Genomic DNA, 15,572 nt, shown 5'->3' with positions numbered 1-15,572 from the left:
TATCATATTTCATATAACATATGCATTATGTATATTCTAATATATGATAGAACACAGACATTTTAAAAAGACACTTTGGAGACATCCTAAAAGCTGTTTTAAAACATAATTTTAAAGGAAAGAGAACTTTTAAAGGAAGGTGGGGGGGGAGCGGAACAGGCCCGACCGCCCTCACCCCGCGCTCTGCCAGCGGGGACTACAACTCCCAGGAGCCCCCGCGCGCGAACCACAACTCCCGCCGTGCCCCGCGGCCCCCGCCCGTGTTGTCGGCGGCCCCAAGATGGCGGCGGTGGCGGCGGGCGCGGCGGCCCCTCAGCAGCCGCCGCCGCCTCAGCAGCCGCCGCAGCCGGCGGGAGGCGGCGGGGCGGGCTCCGGGGACGCCGCGGGAGCCGCGGGTGGCGCCGGGGGCGGCGGCGCGGGCGGGGGCGGCGGCGGCGCGGCCGGGCCCGCGGCGGGGTCGGGAGCAGGGGGCGGCGCGGCCGCGGGCGAGTCGTGGTACCTGGCGCTGCTGGGCCTGGCCGAGCATTTCCGCACGTCCAGCCCGCCCAAGGTGCGGCTCTGCGTGCACTGCCTGCAGGCCGTGCTGCCCCGCAAGCCCCCCGCCAGGATGGAGGCCCGCACGCACCTCCAGCTCGGCTCCGTCCTCTACCACCACACCCGCAACGGCGACCAGGCCCGCGGGCACCTGGAGAAGGCGGTGAGTGGGGTGGAGGGGGCGAGGGAGGGGGCTCCCGGTGGGTGCTGGTCGCGGACTAACCCCCTGTGTTCCCTTGCAGTGGCTGATATCCCAGCAGGTATCCTTTTCCTGGCACATCCCTGCCTGGTCCGCTGTGTTGGGTGGGAGCACATCCAGGGAGCGGATGGATCGGGGGGAAGAGCCGAAAAATTCTCTCTGTTTTTCCAGTTTTTGCCTCTTCTCTGCTCCCTAAGAGCCTTGAGGTCTTCAAAGAAAGAATTAATTGTCCTTTACAGGTGCTGAGCACGAAACACCTCCATGGAAACTCCCTAAACGCCTCCACGAGCCTGGGGTGGGGGTTTAACTGGTGCTTTTAATCTGTTTTAAACCTATTTTTAATGTATTACATCACTTGGGGGCCTCCTGCGTTGAACCCCGGGATGGTTTGGCTGGGAAGGGGTATTTAAAGCCCATCCCATCCCAGCTCTCCCGAGGGGTTTAAGGGCTCTTGGAGGCCAGGCTGGGGCTGTTCCCCACCCGGTGCCCGCTGTGCCTTAACTCTGGTGCCAGATCCCGCAGTTTGAGGACGTGAAGTTCGAGGCAGCCAGTTTGCTGTCGGAGCTCTACTGCCAGGAGGTGAGTGGGGCCTCTCCTTCGGGCCCTGGAGCAGCTGATTCCCATTAATAGTACAGTTTTTATGGGGTTTATGGGGTTGTAGTGTGAATACCAAGTTAAAATACTGAGTCAAAATATTAAGCTAAAATACAAAGCTAAAACAAGGCTTTTTGTTGTCTTTTTTTTTTTGTTTATCCTGGAAGCCCCTGCTGGAATCGCAGCGTGGCTTTTCCCAAGGGAGTTTTCCTTGGCCGAGGGGTTCCTTTGCAAAGGCTGGTTTTGGGGGTGGGATGTGGGCAATAAGAGGGTTTTCCTCAGGGGTTTAGAACCACGGAAAGCCCACCCAGTGCCACCCCCTGCCCTGGGGACACCTCCCGCTCTCCCAGGTGGCTCCAGCCTGGCCTGGGACGCTCCCAGGGACGGGGAAGCCACCGGGAATCCTCTCCCAGCATCTCCCCTCTTGCTTTTCCTGCTTCCCACGCCTTTAAATTCTCCATCTCCACGACCCAGCAGGCCGTGGGTCTGATTTCAGGCTCGCTGTGAGGGTGTGGGGTTGTGGGATTCCCAAATTCGCGGTGTCCCGGCTTTGCGTTGCAGAATTCCGTGGACACGGCGAAGCCGCTGCTGCGCAAGGCCATCCAGATCTCCCAGCAGACTCCCTACTGGCACTGCCGCCTGCTCTTCCAGCTGGCAGTAAGTGATCCCCGTCCCTGCAAAGGGAAAAGGGCTGGGAAGAGCCTTGGGATGCCCTTTCCACACCCCCCTCAGCCCTGGGTTGGGGGTGTGAAGAGGGAGGGGAAAGAGGAATCCGTGGTTTGAGTGGGCTGGGTGGAGGCAGGAGGGGGAGGGAAGCAGCAGGGATCGTCCCGTGGGAACTGGGAATGCACAGTTCCAGAGGTGGAGTGGGGGAAAAAATCAAACTGTGGCTCGCAGGAAATTGCCTGAAGTGCTGCTGGAATTGGGGTTTGCCAGGGTGAGGTGTTGTTGGGGTATTTTCTACTTCTTTGGTAGGTGTGGGAGGGGAAAAGGAGCAGGAGAAAGGTGTCCAGGGAAAGAGTTACTTTTCCTCTTCTGGAATATGCTCAGAAGTGTATATTTTATATATATATATATGTATATATGTAAGTATATTTATAAGTTAAATTTATAAATAAATTGTAAAGTACGAAGTCTATGGTTTTGTAGTTTATATAAATATAAAGCTCATTTTATATGTATTTTATTTTCATGTAAGTATAAATTATAAAAACAAGTGTAAGAATATATATAATATAGAACTGCAAAGATAAAATATGCATAAAACGAGCTTCAGCTGCACAGGTCAGGCCTAGGAATTCTGGGGATGAACTGGTGCAAATAAAGCTGGAATTGGCAGTGTTTGGTGTTTGTCCCAGTCCTCAGCTGCTCCTAAAGTGCTGGTTTTCCTGGGTGATCCAAAGTGTTGGGTGGGAGCTTTTAAGCCTGTCCTAAATGCCCTGTGCTTTCCTTTCCCCCCTTCCTGCTGAGCTCAAACCACACAGGGTGGAGGCTGCTCTGCTCCTCCAGCTGGAAAAGGCTCCGTTCCCGTTCACTCCAACTGAACAATCCGTGGTCTTCACTTGGAGAACTCGTTAATTGGTTCCATGGAGAAAACACCCACCTTTTTGTGTCCTTTATTTTTTGGTTATTTCAGCAACTCCACACCCTGGAGAAGGACTTGGTGTCCGCGTGTGACCTGCTGGGGGTGGGAGCGGAGTACGCCAGGGTGGTGGGCTCCGAGTACACCAGGTGAGATCCCAGGGCGTCCCTTCCCTCCCCGGAGAAAATATTGTGGCTTTTCCTTCCCCTTTTTATTTTAGAGCTGTTCTGGTTTAAAGGTATTATGTTGGTTTGCTTCTGAACCCCACCCAGAACCCCACACCAGAAATTCCTCCAGCTTTGGGGGGTTGTTCCCAGCTTGTTCCTCTTCCTGCTCACACAACCCCAGAGTGGTTTGGGTCGGAAGGACCTTAAAGATCATCCAGTTCCAAGCTCCCAGGGACACCTTCCAGCACACCATTAAAGCTGTTAAACCCAACCACGTCCTCTTTAGACTCTGTAGAAGGGTTTTTAAACTGAGTTTTCCCTGGTTTGACCTCAGAAACTCTTGTAGCTGGAACTGTCCAAAGCCTGGATCCAAACCTGAGGCTGGAATTTCGGTTCCTGCAGCTCTGATTGACCCATTCCAAGCAGCTTTTAGATGGGTTTCCTGTGGCAGGTCCCTTAATTCTCTTTTCCTTCTGCTCTTCGAGGGGGAGAAAGGCAAATCCTTATTTTTAACTCTTTTTTTTTTTGGTGCATAATTGTGATTTGAGTAACCCTTTTGGAGCATGACGTGATTTTGTTTCATTTCAGAGCACTGTTCCTACTCAGCAAGGGGATGGTGAGTTGGATGTTCCTTTTAAATAAATTCTTCACTTGTTTAATGTAAGTTCCAGAGCAAATGAACGAGCCTTGCCTGGCCATTAACTGATTTTTAAGGTGTTTTATGTGCTTTTTTTTATGCTTTATATTTTCTTGTTTGCCATGTGAGCAGGCACAGCGTTAAAATATATTTGGGATAAGCTTGGAGCCTGCAGGATTTGTGTGAGATCCCTGGGAATAGGTTTGAGGGTTTGGGTTTGGTTTTTTTTCCCTCCTCAATTGTGACACGATTTTCTGGAGGGGAAAAGGATAATTGGAAGTTGTAAAAAGGGATAATTGGAAATTGCAAAAGGGTAATTGGAAGCTGTCACTGGAGGGAGGGAGGGCCTGGCTGTGAGAATCTTGCAATGAGGCGAATAAATCAGTGTGGCTGGAACGAGAATCCTGGAGTGGTTTGGGTTGGAAGGGCCTCAAAGCTCACCCAGTGCCACCTTCCACCATCCCAGGTTGCTCCAAGCCCCATCCAACCCGGCCTTGGAAAATTCCAGGGATGGGGCAGCCACAGCTGCCCTGGGAAATCCATCCCAGTGGATTTCCTCCCAGTGGGCTCTGCTGTGGCTCCCTGAGTGTTTCAAGTGTCTAACACAGAAGTAATGACTGGGGTTTTTTTTTGTCCCCCCCTCCCCTTCGGGATTTCAGCTGCTCCTGATGGAGCGGAAGCTGCAGGAGGTTCACCCTCTGCTGACCCTGTGCGGGCAGATCGTGGAGAACTGGCAGGGGAACCCCATCCAGAAGGAATCCCTGCGCGTGTTCTTCCTGGTGCTGCAGGTCACACACTACCTGGACGCCGGGCAGGTAGGGGGGAGCTGCCAGGGAGCCCTGGGGAGGGCTGCACTGCCTCCAAAAACACCTTTTTGGTGGTTTTTTTTTGTGTGTGAAGGAAACTGAATTTCTGGAGGTTTTCGTCACAGGTGAAATGAGGGGGAGAAACGACTTGAATTTCTTCCTCGAGGGATGTTTTTATGTCTTTGGCCTCTCTTGCTTCCATGTGGTGGTGCTGCTGGGGGCAACATCCACCCACCAAAAAATAACATAAAGGGGTTTTTTGTAACTTTGGGAAACGTTCTGCTCGTATTTCCAAGCAGGAATTGTCAGTGTTGTCGATCCTGCAACAGGCCTGAAACAGTCCCTGTTACGCTTTGGGCATGAACTGATCCCCTGGCTGTGTGTGTGGGGGGTTGTTTGTTGGCTGGGAGGCTTTCCCAGCCCTCCCAGCCCCTGGAATGGCGCAGCTGGAATGTGGTCCCTGCCAGGTGAAGAGCGTCAAGCCCTGCCTGAAGCAGCTCCAGCAGTGCATCCAGACCATCTCCACGCTGCACGATGACGAGATCCTGCCCAGCAACCCTGCTGACCTCTTCCACTGGCTGCCCAAGGAGCACATGTGTGTGCTGGTCTACCTGGTGAGAGCCCTGCTTGCTGATTAACTGCTAATTAAGTCGGTGGAAACGCGGATCTGGGCCAGGTCATGCTTTGCCACGGCACCCCTGGGGTCATCAGCGTGAGAAAAGAGGGGAGAGAAGCCCAAAAACTAAAGCTGAACCCTGTTAATTATGCACCTCAAAAGTGGATTGATTGGTGCAAAGAGGGGCCACCTTGGCTGATTTTTACCAGTGTTACCACAGTTGGACCCCGAGCCTCTGGGACCAGGGCCAGTTCCGCTTCTTGAACGTGATCCGAGGCCAGAATGTTGTCAGGAGCGAGCTGAAAAGCTGGGAGCTGAGGAGCTGTGAGGGCTCCCAGACCTTGTGGGGGCTCCCAGACCTTGTGGGGACCTCCCAGACCTTGTGGGGACCCCCAGACCTTGTGGGGATCCCCGAGCCCTCCCCTCTTTGTGCAGAGGATTTTAAAGGCAACCCTGGAGCAGTTTGGGTCGGAAGGACCTTAAAGCCCATCCATTCCCACCCCCTGCTGTCCCAGGCGGCTCCAGCCTGCCCTTGGACACTCCCAGGGACTGGGACACCCCCAGCTTGTCTGGGAATTCCCTGCCAGCCCGTGCCCAGGCTGCTGGGCAGGCTGAGGGCGGTGAGTGAGCCGTGCTGTGTCTCCTGCAGGTGACAGTGATGCATTCCATGCAGGCAGGGTACCTGGAGAAGGCCCAGAAGTACACGGACAAAGCCCTCATGCAGCTGGAGAAGCTCAAAAGTAAGGAGGGGGCTTGGAATTCAGCTGGTGCTGCACAACTCCAGTATTTGTTGCTGGTTTAAGCCAAGCACAGCCTTGTTTGGCTCTCTGGTCAGAGACCAGGCTAAGATTTTTGTTCTGTTTTAAGGCTGGGTGGTTGCTTTAAATACAGAAATGCTACTACTTGTGATAACAACTATTCCACTGTTCCCACTGTTTGTTCCCACTATTTCCACTCTTTGTTTCCACTATTTCCACTGTTATTGTTTTGGGTGATTGCTTTGAATACAAAAATTAGTACTTTGTTTATTATTATTATTAATAATAATATTAATATTGTTACTATTAAAATATCGAGTCCTTGGGGGGGTTTTATGGTAACTCAGTGAATGGGGTTGTGAATTCCTGAGGTAACTTCACTTGCTGTGGTCCTTGTCCCCCCTCTCCAGTGCTGGACTGCAGCCCTATCCTGTCCTCATTCCAAGTTATTTTGTTGGAGCACATCATCATGTGCCGGCTGGTCACGGGGCACAAAGCCACGGCCCTGCAGGAGGTGAGGATGGCCCGGGATTCCAGCACCCCTGGATGGGGTTGGGGGCAGGAACAGCCTTTAAAACATCATCCCAGGCAGGGAGATTCAGAACCAGTCTCCAAGCCTGTTCCCTGGGGTGCTTTATCCCAGTTTTTGTGGGGGCTCTCAGGTTTGGAGCCTGCCAGGAGGGATGTGTGGCTTGGTTTCCAGGCTGGGTGGAGCTGCTGGAGCAAAGCATTCCAAAAGAGTGTGGGGCAGTGCCTGTCCCTGGGCTGGAGGCACATCCAGCCCCCAGCTTTTACCCAGGAGCGTCGTTTGGGATCCTGGAAGCACCTACTGAGACAGTGGGGTGGGAGGAGATGGATGTGGAGCATGAAGTGGAGAGACAGCGTCCTGACACGTGGTTGTTTGTGTCTGTGCCAGATCTCCCAGGTGTGCCAGCTGTGCCAGCAGTCACCCAGGCTCTTCTCCAACCACGCTGCCCAGCTCCACACGCTCCTGGTGAGTGCCTGGAATCAGCCCTGGAGCTCCCAGATCCCGCCCTGCTCATCCCCAGGGGCTCAGGACAGGCAGGGAGTGGAGGAACAGGAATCCTTTGCTGTGGGGGGCCCACCCCTGGTGTGACTTCCCCCTGTCAGAGGCTTAAAACCCCTCTGGAAATAAGTGTTGGAGAATCCTGGAATGGTTTGGGTTGGAAGGACCTTAAATCCCATCCCATGGCAGGGGCACCTCCCGCTGTCCCGGGTTGCTCCAGCCTGGCCTTGGGCACTTCCAGGCGTGGGGAATCCACAGGTTTTCTGGAAAACCTGGGCCAGGCCCTCCCCACCCTCACAGGGAAGGATTTGGGATCAGGAGTGGTGAGCAAGGTGAATGCAGGAGGTGGAAAACAGCTGGAGAGGGCTTGTTGTGGGAATTGCTGTGTAGGGAATTTTGGGTATTACATGACCTTTAAGGTGGTTTTCTTAGCTAAATAGAGCCTTTTTTTACGTGAACAAACTTATTTTAAAGGGCTTTTTGTAAGAATTCCTTGTTTGTCCTGGAGCCAGGCAAAACCAAGGCTTGTTGGTTACTTTTCCCTGCCAATATCCTAGGATTTCTGTGGGTTTAGGGCTGCCTTTCCTTGCTGGGAGCGATCACAATTTGCATTTCTTCTCCTGCAGGGCCTCTACTGCATCTCTGTTAACTGCATGGACAATGCAGAAGCACAATTCACTACAGCCCTGAGGGTGAGATTTTTGTTTCCAGCCTTCCCCGTGGAAGTGGGAGCTGTTGGAGTTGGTTTTATGGGATGGGGGAGGCTCTGGAATCTGTGACTGTGCTGCTGTTGGTCTGTGCCTTTCAGCTCACCACACACCAGGAGCTCTGGGCGTTCATTGTGACAAACCTGGCCAGCGTCTACATCCGGGAGGGCAACAGGCACCAGGAGGTAAAAGGGCCCTGCCTGGCCCCAAATCCCCCTTCCCTGCAGGGAAAAAACCCCTCCTGGGCTTGGAATTCTGCTTTTCCCTGGGCGTCTGTGGGGTCAGAGCGTTGTTAGAGAGGGATCAGCCGGATCAGAGTGTTCTGGATCAGAATGTGCTGGATCATCCCTGGAATTCTTCCTGTGGGAATCGTGGCTGTGCTCCCATCTTCACCTGCCCAGCCTCTTGGCTTCACTTTCCGTCCTCCCCGGGGTTTGGGTGGTTCCATGAGTGACTGAACAGCCACAAACAGGTGCCTGTGGCTGTTGGGGCTCCTTTTGCTTCACCCCAAAGCCGTTTCAGTCCCCAAATTTCCCCCCAAAATCCCATATTTCCCCCCTGCACACAACAGCCACGAGCTTCCCCAGAGAATAAAATCGTTGTCCAGGAGATCCCACGAAGCCTGAGAAAGGATATTTAATCTAAAACCTGATTTTTGGGATCAAAACGGGCAGGAAAACTCACGGTGTTGGAGTGTCTGCACTCTGATCCCACCGGAGGGAGGGAGGGGAATTTGGGTGTGTTTGGGACGATTTTGCACTGTTTGGGTTTGATTACACTTTAAAAAAAACCCACAAAATAAAGCACTTTCTGTCAGGCTGTGCCATGTGAGAGGTGCTGATTGTTTCCTCTCCCTCTCTGCAGCTTTACAGCCTGTTGGAGAGGATAAATCCAGACCATAACTTCCCCGTGAGGTGAGAATTCCAGCAGCTCTGGGGCCGGGAAGGGCTGGATTTGTGGCAGAAGTCCTGACCTTAAGTACAGCAATGAGTTTGAGAAGCTGGGATTTTTTTATTGAGGTTTTTTTTTTTTTTTTTGGGGAATTCCCAGCAACCTGTGTGTGATTCCCCAGTCCCTGCCCTGTGCTGAGATCCCAACCTGTGCTTTTATCCGTAGCTCCCACTGTCTCCGAGCAGCAGCTTTTTACATCCGAGGGCTCTTCTCCTTCTTCCAGGGAAGATACAACGAGGCAAAGTGAGTGCAGATCCCTTGGAATGTGGGGAGGGGGGAAAGGAGGAATCAATCCACATTTTTTGGGGGGTCAGAACTTTCTCCCTCTTCTCCCTGTGGGTTTCTCCAGCCTCCTGCTTTATTTAGCGGGGGGGGGAACAGCAGGCAGCTTGTTGGGTTTGGGTCTCTGTCCTGTGGAATCCTTTGGAATCTCGTTTCCTTGGTGCAGTTTTCCAAAGGAGGGAGCTCTCTCACAGCCTTTTTTTTTTTTTTTTTCCAAGTGGCAGCTGAGCTTTGGGAGTTCAGTGCTTTGTTTAAGGTCACCTGCAGCACGTTCATTCCCCACTCCAGTTAATTCAGACCTTGATTCAGCTTCTAATGATGATTTTCCTCCGCTGGAAGGGAAGGAACGTTGTCAAAGCCCCTCTTTTGCCCTGTTTTCCAGGCGGTTCCTGAGGGAGACCCTGAAGATGTCCAATGCAGAGGACCTGAACCGCCTGACAGCCTGTTCCCTGGTGCTCCTGGGGCACATCTTCTACGTGCTGGGCAACCACAGGGTGAGGCCTCCCTCCCTCCATGTGCCTGGGGACGTGGCACTTGGCATTTCCCAGAGAAAGTCAGGGCCTTCTGGGAAGCAAATCTGATTTTTTTTTATGTTGCTGTCCCACAAAAAGTTACCTTGGGTCTGTGATTTGCACGTTCAGTAACTTCAATCCAGTGTTTGAAGTGTCTGTTCTGTAATGCCTGAGGAAAAGGGGGCTGAAAAGGGACAAGTGACATCATTCCAGTGGATTTTCAGGGAGGAACTGTGGATACAGTCCTCAGTTCTCACTGTTGTGCCAGAGCACAAGGAATATTCCTGCTGTGCTGCACTGGAATTCCCAGGAATGGGGCGAATTCCAGCTCTAGGATAGGTCTTGGGGGGGGGGAAGTTGTCCCATCCAGCACTCCCACCTGTGAGTGAGAGAACGTGGCACGAGTTAAAAGGAGCCAAATATTTCACCCCAGATTTTGACACCTGTGTGTTTGCAAGGGGTGAAAGATAAAAACAAACCCCAAAAATGCCATTTATTTTGTTTGCTCTGCTCTCTCCCGCCCAGGAAAGCAACAACATGGTGGTCCCGGCCATGCAGCTGGCCAGCAAGATCCCAGACATGTCTGTGCAGCTCTGGTCCTCAGCCCTGCTCAGAGGTGAGGGGGGAGGAAAAAGGGGCTTTCCTGGAATAAAGGGGCACTGGCAGGGAGGGTGGGGATGTGTGGGAATGCCCAGAGATGGAAGGGGAGCCCTCCAAGGGCTCTGCTCTGGAGCCAGGCTGGGGGAGCTGGGGGGGTTCACCTGGAGAAGGGAAGGATCCAGGGAGACCTGAGAGCCCCTTGCAGGGCCTGAAGGGGCTCCAGGAGAGCTGGAGAGGGACTGGGGACAAGGGATGGAGGGACAGCACACAGGGAATGGCTTCAGACTGAAATTTAGGTGGGATATTGGGAAGGAATTCCTCGCAGTGAGGGTGGGGAGTCCCTTGGGATGGGTTTCCCAGAGCAGCTGTGGCTGCCCCATCCCTGGAAGTGCCCAAGCCGAGGTTGGAGCAGCCTGATCCAGTGGAAGGTGTCCCTGCCCAGGGCAGGGATGAGCTTTAACATCCCTTCCAGCCCAGCCCATTCCAGGATTCCCCACAAACAGCTCGTGGTGGAACCGGTGGGTCCATCCCGGCCCCACTAGATGGGGCTGGAAAGCCAAAAATCCCAGCCCAGGCTTACTCAGGGTGGGGGTTCAGTGGTGTGAGGAGTTTCCTTCCTCCTCGTGGAGCTGCTTTGATGTTCCCCTTGAACAGCTGGGAACTGAAACAGCAGCAAATCCAGCTGGAAAAGGGAAGGGTTGGGGTTCCTTCGGGAGGTTTTTGGCTTGGAATGCCGTGACCTCGGTGTTGAAATGATTCCCCATCCAACACAGGGATCAGGGTTTTTTTTTTATGGATAAAGGGAGCTGCTCACTTGGGATTGGGGTGCAAATCAGTGATGTTTTTTTTTCCCTGGTGCCTTCCAGACCTCAACAAGGCCTGTGGGAACGCCATGGACGCTCACGAGGCAGCTCAGATGCACCAGAACTTCTCCCAGCAGCTGCTGCAGGACCACATCGAGGCCTGCAGCCTCCCTGAGCACAACCTGATCACGGTGAGGCACCAGCCCTGCCTTCCCCTCAGCACCCTCCTCCCTGGGCTCCCCAAACCCAGCCAGATCCCTTCTGGAAAAGGGACAAATTAACCCCTTTTTGTGAGGGTTGGGTGGTGGGACTGACAGCAGGCAAAGTGACCCAGGGAGTTCATTTTTGTGCAAAGGTTGGTTGGTGGATTTGGGCTTTGCTCCTTACAAGTGTTTTCTTGCCACACCTCTGCTTAATTTTTTTTTTTTTAAAGGCTTCTGTGGCCATTTGATGTGATGGAGTGGCCACTGGTGGGGTGGCCTCTTGTTTTGGGTGGCAGCTGTTGGTTTTGAGATGAACTGAACCACTCCCAGGGGTCACTGGAGGGTTTGGACCACCCAGTCTGCCCTGTCCTGGGAATGCTTTGCTGGACACAGCTCAAAGGGCAGTTTTTACTGGGACTTCAGCATTCCCAAGTGGTTGTTTGGGGTTTTTTTATTTTCCTCCAATTTATCTGTAAATATCTTATTTATCTGGACTGTTTTTCCTGTCAGAACCATTTTAACAAATTTTAGAAATGTAGAATCAGTTCCCTGAGCTGCAGCTCAGCCAGAGCTGGTTCTGTTCTGGGATAACTGAGACAACATCCAGCTGGGAATGTGAGATGAGAGGAACTGGGCATCTTTGGGGAGGAAAAGGGGGGTGGGAAAGGCCAGTAGGGAGGTGCTGTTTGCTGGCTTTGCTCACAGAGGGGGATCCCTGAGAGTTTTGGGGGCGTGGTTGGGGTTTGTGAGCAGAGGTTTTGGGGGGGATCCCAGAGCCAGGTGCCCCCATCCATCCACCCTGAGCCAGGCACAGAGATGCCCTTGCTGGCTCTTGCTGCATTAAAAACCTGGAGGGGGGAAAAGGAGTAATAAAGAAATAAATAATTTTGGAAGATTTTGGCTGAGGTGAGAGGGAAATAAGTCACGGAATGAGCACCCCTTGCCTTGCCCTGGAGGCCTCTGGCACGTCCAGGTGGGTCCCTGCTCGTTCTTTCCCGTGTTTAGGGGTCGGATTTGCCCCTGGAAGAGCAGGAATTGCTCCCCCTGGGTCTGGAATGCTGGGGGTGTGCGGAGGGGATCCCAAAAAAAACACCAGTTGAAGGGATGTGGGGGTGAACTGTGGGATCCCCTGGAGGCAGGGAGGGTCTGTGAGGCCAGTCCTGCTTTTTCTCCAGGGGGGGAGGGTTTCCTGGGAATGTGTCCTGGAATGGTGTCTGTTCTCTTGCAGTGGACAGATGGACCCCCCCCCGTCCAGTTCCAGGCCCAGAACGGCCCCACCACCAGCCTGGCCAGTCTCCTGTGAAACACAGTAACTATCAGGACAAAACTTAACCAAACCAAGCCAAAAACAAAACAAAAAACAAGAAACAAACAAACAAAACAAAAAAAAAAGGAGGAAACAAACAAACAAACAAAAAATAATCCATGCAAACTCCTTTTCTCCCACGAAAAAGGCAGCAGATTCCCTCTGGCAGCGAGGCCTTGTTAGGAGAGAGGTGGCAGAAGGACGAGGAGCCTTGGTGGGAAGGGCAGCTGGAGCTGCTCTTCCCGCTGGGAATACCCAGGTGTGTGCACAGAGCTGCTGGTTTTGATCTGCTCCCCTCTGGCTGAGGATTGAGGGTTCAGCCCCGAGGACTTTTGTTCCTTACCTTTGTCCCAACTCCTCCTGGTTAAAGAGCTCCCAGGAAGCGAAGAGGACTCGGTGGGATTCCCGTTGGATCCGCCCCCCCTTCCCTGGAGTGGATCCCGCTGCGCCCTCCGTGGGGATGCTGGGGTGGAATCATGGTGGATTGTGGGGCCCAGCCCAGTTCCTGAGGGGGATCCTCCTGGTTTTCTGTGCTGTTTGGAGAAGGAGGGGCTTTGGGGGGACAGGGTTTGGATGTCCCAGGGCAGGTCCCACGTCCTGGATTGGCCCGGAGTGGGACAAAAGAGCCACCACTGTGTCCCTGTGAGGGCCTCCCTTCCCTCTCCCTGACCCAGAACCACAGCTCTCTCCGTGGCTTGGTGGGTTTTATGGAAGCAGGAACGTTCCTCTCCTGCTGTTTGATCCCTTCAGGGGGGGCCAAAAAGCCCAGCCTTTTTTGCATCTTTGCTGCAGCCTGGCAGTGAAGGCACCTGTGCCTTAAGGACTTACACAGGGTTAACCCAGCTGGTTAAACCCAGACCCAACATAAGCCAGAGGCTTAGGATAGAGCTACAGCCTTGCCCTGGGCAAAACTGCCCAGTTTCCAGGTTAGTTTTCCCGTTCTAGCTCAGTTTTCTGGACCCTCCAGCTGGGAGTTCTCCCTTGCTGTGCCTCTGCAGAGCAGGGCACAGGCTGGGCCTGCAGAGAGCTGGCAGGAGTTGATTCCAGGTTTTGCCAGGACCCAGCAGTGCCTGGGGAGGTTCCTGGGGTTGAATAAAGGTGTTTTTCTCTGTTGGTAGCTCTGGATATTCATCTCCCAGCTCAAAAAGGCGAGGGCAGAGGAGCATTTAGGGCCTTCAGTGATTGTGTCAGAGAGAGAACTGACCCCCTCAGGCCTTGTCTTCGGTCACAGATGGGTTTGGAAGGGGCCTTAAAATCATTTCAGCCCCCAGAGGTCATTTTCCCTTTCCATTCCCACCCCCTCCCTCTCAGCAGCTCACAGAGGTGGTTTCTTTGCAATCCAAACCCTTCAGCTTTTCCCTCTGAAGGACATTCAGGGGACAGGGTTTTGTCCAGCTACCAGAACAGGATTCTGTGGATCCTCTCCCGTGGAGATCCTGTTCCCAGACCTTGGCTCTGGTGTGTTTTTGGGCCTTGTTAAATCTCCAGAGGCGGAAAACACGGCCTTGACGCCACTGCAGGCAGGGAATCTTGTCTCTGGCATTGCAAGGAAACCCCTCAGTGCTGTTTAAACTCAAAAATTAGGATAGAAATGTGTGACCCAGGGTCTTGGAGGCTGATCAGGAACGATCCCACCTTGGGAATGCCCCATGGACTGCTCTGCTTTCCCTTGCCTGGAGAGCAGCATCTCCCTTTTATTTCTCTGGAAGTCACTGAGTTGCAACAACTCAGTTTTTAAGCCCCTAAATGCTTCTTTTCCCTGGCAGTGCCCTGAGCTCCTGAAGGAGGAGCCACTGGAAAAGAGGGGCTTGCAAATCCAGTGCCAGGCAGGGCCTCCAGGCACTCTCTTGCCTGTCAGGACCTGGGTCCCTTCCAGCTCGGAATATTCTGTGATTGACTTCAGTCTCAGCTCCCAGTAAGTGGCTTTTAGTTTTAGAAGCAGATTCCCAGGAAGGGGTTGGGCTGAAGGGACCTGAAGGATCATCCCATTCCCACCCCCTGCCATGGGCAGGGACACCTTCCACTAGACCAGGCTGCTCCAAGCTGGGCTCAAACACTTCCCAGGGATGGGGCAGCCAGGGCCTGGAATTCTGGCCAGGAGAAAAGAGCTGCTCCTGTCAGGCAGGATTAAAAAAACAACAAAACCCTGACTGCAGAGAGCTGTGGTTTGGGCTGGGCTGTGGGAAGGCCTCTGGCAGGGACACGTCCAGCAGTGCCTGTTGGGGAAGGTGCATTTCCCAACCTCCTCGTGCTGCTCAGGGACCCCCCCAGAGCTGGAGATGGGGGAGGAGGGACAGAAATTCCCAGGGGCAATTCCCACTGTGGCTTCTCCTGGTCCTTGGGGGTGATCCAGAAGGAAGGAGGGAAGAAGGGGAGAGGGAAGGAAGGACTTGAGGGAAGGCTGATCCTGATCTCAGGGCTCGGAGCAGGATCCATGTGCTGCAACACCAGGAGGATCCACCTGGGATCGCTCTGGGCTCGGCTTTGAGCCCAACAGACCCCCCCTTCATGCCAGGACTCAGCTCCAGAGCCCTCTTCCCACCCCAGCATTCCCAACCCTGTGTAAATTTGAACATAACCCGGTGATTTTCTATCTCTCCAGTCCAATGTACATCAGTGACCATGTACAGAAGCTTTTTAACTACACTTGTATATTAAATTATTTAATAGTTTGTTTTTTTTTTTTGCTTTTCCAGTACCTTTTGTATGTACCAGGGCTGAGAGCAAAGCCCTCAGCTGAAGTTCTGCTCGTTTTCAGTGTGTAAAGTTGAACAGCAAACTAGGAAGTTTACAAAAATAACTCTGTCAAAGTGCTTTGGTCTGTTTGACTTGATTTGAACAAATTTCTAACCTTCCTTGTCCAATCATTTAATTTTCTCTCTCTCCAAACAACCCCTGAAGTCTTTTATGAGCTTCTAAAAAACACACACACACACAAAAATTATTCTTCTAGAGATGTAATTTAGAGAAATGTACAGGTTTTGGGGTGTTTTGGGTTTTTTAATTTGTTTTCCCTCTGGTATTTTTAAAGGAGTAGCAAGAACTTTAACCCAGCTAATCCCTGGTTGTAGATAGTGTAAAAAAAAAAAACCCTGATATGTGTATAGAGACTGCAGTCTGGAGATGTGTTTGCCTCTTGGATCCCGTTCCCTACAGCAGGAATAGCAAAGGCCCAGCCACCCAGGGCACCTGCACCAGTCTGGGGGCTGGGGAGCTCAGAAGAAATTCAGTAAAAAGAAGAATAAAATAAGAAAAAAATCCATCAGGAGCAAAGATTGGCTGATAAAC

The 15,572-nt window shown here is 52.8% G+C and overlaps 1 protein-coding gene across 1 annotated transcript; it reads left to right on the top strand.

The window, feature by feature from the left end:
* Positions 1–280: 280 nt before the first annotated feature.
* Positions 281–15,098, top strand: MAU2 (MAU2 sister chromatid cohesion factor). Its single transcript, XM_050320871.1, has 19 exons — positions 281–697; positions 777–794; positions 1,247–1,312; positions 1,889–1,984; positions 2,964–3,058; positions 3,665–3,692; positions 4,373–4,528; positions 4,987–5,133; positions 5,785–5,875; positions 6,304–6,407; positions 6,810–6,887; positions 7,547–7,612; positions 7,729–7,812; positions 8,492–8,541; positions 8,744–8,821; positions 9,243–9,354; positions 9,898–9,988; positions 10,839–10,966; positions 12,207–15,098. The coding sequence occupies exons 1-19, from the start codon at positions 281–283 to the stop codon at positions 12,279–12,281; spliced, it is 1,980 nt and encodes a 659-aa protein (XP_050176828.1). The 3' UTR covers positions 12,282–15,098.
* Positions 15,099–15,572: the final 474 nt, after the last annotated feature.

This window comes from Myiozetetes cayanensis, unplaced genomic scaffold (assembly GCF_022539395.1).
Source record: "Myiozetetes cayanensis isolate MyiCay16 unplaced genomic scaffold, myiCay2020 scf26, whole genome shotgun sequence".
Lineage (NCBI taxonomy): Eukaryota > Metazoa > Chordata > Aves > Passeriformes > Tyrannidae > Myiozetetes > Myiozetetes cayanensis.
This window is presented reverse-complemented; position numbering and strand designations above follow the sequence as displayed.